We start from the raw sequence: 4,541 nt of genomic DNA, 5'->3' as shown, positions 1-4,541 counted from the left end.
CTAGTGATGATTCTCTGACCAATGAGTGGTCTGAAGTGGTTCTGAAGTGAACTCCAACTTTTAGTATCAGATCAGCTTGCTTGGAACTTTGAGGTGGTATAAAGAAGTGTACCAGGTACTGTTAACAACTTTTACAAATGGAAACCCCCCCAAAAAGAGTTGTGTAGCATAAGATATTCCATAATCGATATACTTGAAATGACTCTTTAGCCATGACACTAGGGCTGGGCGGTATGACCAAAAATGCATATCACAGTATTTATTTTTTTTTCGCGTTAAAGCATTAATTAATTAACGCCAAAAAGAACCGGGCGGCCAACCGGCCAGCGAGCGGTGAACAGCTGTTTGTGTGGCGTGTCTTCCGTTCCGTGACTTCCTGTTTCCTTCACCTACATTCCCCTGGGTCCTAAGCCCCTCCATGTACAGCTTCTTATCACCCTCTATGTACCAATGTACATTTATAACAAATACCACACATATTACACTGTAATCAGCGTTGCATATGTCTGACCAAAATACCTTTTGTTGTTCATCCTGCATCGCTCTTTTCTGTTCTTTAATGTAACGTTACTGGAGTGACAGAGCCTCTCCCAGCTGTTAGCAGACTGTTGCTAGCGAGCTGTACCCAGCATGCAGTTCGGCGGGGAAATTTTATAAATATACAATTATTAGTGTTACAAATTGTTTATGCATCACAAACTGTTGTGTCGTAGTGTTTTGCCATGTTAAAGAGCGTTAGTTGTGGGTTGTTAATTGTTATAACCATGACTAGGGTTCCCTCTCAATACACGAACAATATATTTTGCTGCCTGTTGAAGAGCGACAGAATTTGTTTCGGCTGTGCATGATGGTATATGAAAAATTCATATCATACGGAAAATTTAAACCGGTATACCAGTTAACCGGTATACCGCCCAGCCCAACATGAAACTCAAACATAGTGTGCTATGGCTACATAGTTATCCATATATGGCAATAACGATAAGCTACCAATTAGTCCCGTCTAACAAATAGGGTTGATAACAATTTAACAATTGCCTTTTTACCTGCTAGCTTAGAGCTAGCTGCGTGTTGCAAAATGATCAATGCTGTGCTGCTCACCCAAACTATACTGCAACCACTTATTCACACAAGAATGATTCTTCTGTCAAATTAATAGTGAAGACTGGCGGTTTCAAGTCATTTGGTGGCAGACGTGTAATAAATCAGCCTTTGAACGTGTCTGTAACTTTGTGCAATTGTCGAGGTCTGCTCAAACCGTCATCAAGGAGTTCTTAAACTACATTCATCACAGTCCAGCTTTCAGAACAGCACTTCATTCGAAGCGTACAGCAGTCTTTTGGTCGATGCACTAATTCCAATTTTTGTCATTCTTTCTCCCCGCCCTCTGTCCGTCTCTCCAGGAACCTTAAATAGGACCATGGAGTAGCAAGCTTCAAATTAGCAGTTAGCTGATTAGCTCCTCACTGCACAACACACCTCCCTCCATCCAGTCCCCTCCATCTGCGGGCCCCCCACCCAGCCATGGCGGACCCAGGGATGTTGAGCCTATTCGGGGACGATGCAGGGCTGTTCTCAGATGGATTGGATGGTTTAGGGGACTGCTTTCCTCAGCAGCCTGCCTCCGCCCAGTCCAACCCTTTAACCCAGCAGACTAATCCCTCTCTGAACCACGAGCACCAGGGAAACAGGGGCTACCACCAGGGGATGATCCACGGCGCTGGGCCCGGCCCCGGGCAGCCTAAATTGGGGCAAATGTACGACCATGGTCCCTACACAGGCTACGATCAACCTGGTGCCCCCGCGGGACGAATGATAGCCCAGAACGGCCCCAGCCAGGGGCCACCAAACGTGAACACGCCCATGAATGGCATGGCTTCCCACTACCATAATACCCCAGCTAACTCCAGCAACCCCCACCATGGGTACCCGGGTGATGCTGGGGGAGGTGGAGGAGGAAGTGGAGGAGGAGGTGGCGGCGGTGGTGTTTGGGGGCAGCAGCAGACCAGATCAGCTTATCAGCAGCCTCCGACACAAGCAGGGGGCGGCCCCAACCAGATGGGAGCCTACCAGATGTCTCAAGGCAACTATAGTGGGATGCAAGGCCCACCTACACCCAATGCAGCTCGCATGAACCAACACTACCCTTCGCAGAGCATGGTACCCCCTCCTGCTCAGGACCCATCTCACTACCTGGGGCATGTTGGAATGGGTGGGGCTCAGATGAGACACCCCCAGCCTCAGTCACAACCCCAGGGTTATCCCAACATGGGCCACACACCCCGATACCCACACTCCCCCTCCCGACAGCCTCCACACCAGCACCAACAGGGCATGGGAGGGTTTGGGGGTGCCCAGTACCCTGGCTATCAGGCCCAGTATGGAGCCATGGGACCTGGGATGGGCCAGGGTGCCAATGCTAATGTCAATGCTAACACAAGCCAGGCCATGGGACCAGGGCAGCTCGGCCAGAGGTTTAACCAGGGATCAACCCCAGCAGCTGGGCCACAGGGGCAGCGATATCCCCCTGGACCACCGCACCAACCCCAGCCCCATCCAACCCATTCTGCCCCAATGCAGCAGGCAGGGCAGCAGGGCCAGCCTATGCACCCTCAACACCCCCAGAGTCTGCCCCCGGCCCAAAACCAGCCCCAATCCCACCTTGCCCCCCCAGCTCAGGGAAATTACCCCTCCCCCTCATCCATGTCCCCAATGCGGGTTTTGGGAACCCCAACACCTCCTCCCCAGCAGAGCAGACCCCCCAGCGCAGGGCTAGCCGGAGCCCCAGAGGTTGCAGGGTACACAGCCCTGCAGTCTCAACCCAATGCTATGGCCCAGAGAACTCCCCAAATCCCTCTGTCTGCCCCACAGCCCCAACACCAGCAGCCCCTCAACATGCCTCCCAGTGCAGGGCAGATGTATCCCGGCATGGGGCCGCAGCGTGGTCCTCAAATGGGGCCAAACAGGCCTCAGCTCCAGAAAGGTAAGCACAGGACAGTTGATGCGTTCCCATGTTGCTTTGTCATTGGTCTCACGTTTGGTGCTTGATTGGCACCTACTCAATCCATTCACTTCCTCTATGCACATCTAAAAACAGAGTGTAAGTACAATGCAGAGATGTTAGACTGACCTTGTCTTTACACGGTTTCTGCCACATGTTCATAGCAGTTGAAATACCAACAGACCCAAACATTGATTTAAGAACATAACTCCAATTGGAAGAAGAAAAAGCTTTAGCCGTCTTGTATCACCTTCCTCATGAAATACACACATTCCCTAGACATGTCAGTGGTCAGATCACACAGTCAGGTGATGCAGCTTCTCTAGGGTTGTTGTAGTGGATCGTCCTCATGGGCAGAGATGGTCCACACTGTAGATGATGTTCCAGCAACCCTCCACAATACAGTAGAACTAGGTTTACACACTTTAGTTGCTTCTGCGCGTAAATCCTACACTTGGACGAGGGAATTCTTGAAGTAATTCAGAAACTTGATTTGGCCTGTAAACCTGTAATGTTTATTTTACACATATGAGCCACTCCACTTTTTGCTTACCTTTACTTATTGACAATTGCATGAAACTTAAATTGAGCTTCTGTTTTTATTCTTGTTTCTTTTCTGAATTTACTTTTGATTATGCTTTTCAATGCTTGTAAAAAGCAGTACAAACTACTTTTGTACTTTGTTTTACTTCTTAATAGAAACTGATTTACTGCAGCCACCTAGTGTGTCTGTTACTTTAATATTCTACAAATGTTTATGATGGTGTTGGTGATGGAAACACCAACAAAGTGATGGTCTTGGTGATGGACAGGAGGTAAAACACATTGTTGTTGATCATGCATCCACACAGTCGGGGCTGATGCCGTGTTCCTCTCCCCGTCTCAAGTCCCAGGGCCTCTTGAAGCTCCAGTCAGCCAGGGGGGAGACCAGCGTCTGCTCCAGACCCCGCTGCAGGCCCCCCGGAGCGGGCAGCCCACTCCCATGGGCTTCCAGGGTCCGGCCGTCGGTCAGCATGGCGTCCCGGCCCCGATCCAGTGCTTGGCACCGCCCGCCCAGAGCGCTCCGACGCAGCACGCACACATGCCGCACCACCTGCAGAGCACGCCCCCTCCCCCCAACCCGGCCTCCCACCCCTGGGCGCCTACCACCTCCCGCCCGCTCTCCTCACCCCCTCTCACCCCACAGAAAGTGCCTCACGTACAGGTGAGTCTCCCGTCAAACAAACACTTTGATGTGGTAGCAGCATCAGTGTGTGTGTGTATGTATGAGAGAGATCAAGACCGTGCATTTGTTTTCATGTGTGGGTGGTTTTCATGCGAGTGTTTATTTTTCATGTGGGTGGGGGAACGTGTGTGTTTGGAGTGTAAGGGAAGTGTGCGTTCTGTGTGTGCATAAATGTGTGTACATGACATTTGAGAACACAGCGGTGCACTGGGCCCTGGTTCAGTGGAGTTGTGTGTTTTTTGCCTTTTGTATCTTCTGCTGTGGGCCTTGTGTGTGTGTGTGTGTGTGTGTGTGTGTGTGTGTGTGTGTGTGTGT

At 50.6% G+C, this 4,541-nt stretch overlaps 1 protein-coding gene across 1 annotated transcript; it reads left to right on the top strand.

Annotated features, from left to right (window-relative positions):
* Positions 1–814: 814 nt before the first annotated feature.
* LOC116377209 (basic salivary proline-rich protein 1-like) lies at positions 815–4,302 on the top strand (the record flags this gene model as incomplete). Its single annotated transcript, XM_031838791.1, has 2 exons — positions 815–2,983; positions 3,889–4,302. Coding segments are annotated over exons 1-2 (1,873 nt in total), but the record flags the coding sequence as incomplete, so codon positions are not given.
* Positions 4,303–4,541: the final 239 nt, after the last annotated feature.

This window comes from Anarrhichthys ocellatus, unplaced genomic scaffold (assembly GCF_004355925.1).
Source record: "Anarrhichthys ocellatus isolate YVR2014 unplaced genomic scaffold, GSC_Weel_1.0 scaffold1021, whole genome shotgun sequence".
Lineage (NCBI taxonomy): Eukaryota > Metazoa > Chordata > Actinopteri > Perciformes > Anarhichadidae > Anarrhichthys > Anarrhichthys ocellatus.
This window is presented reverse-complemented; position numbering and strand designations above follow the sequence as displayed.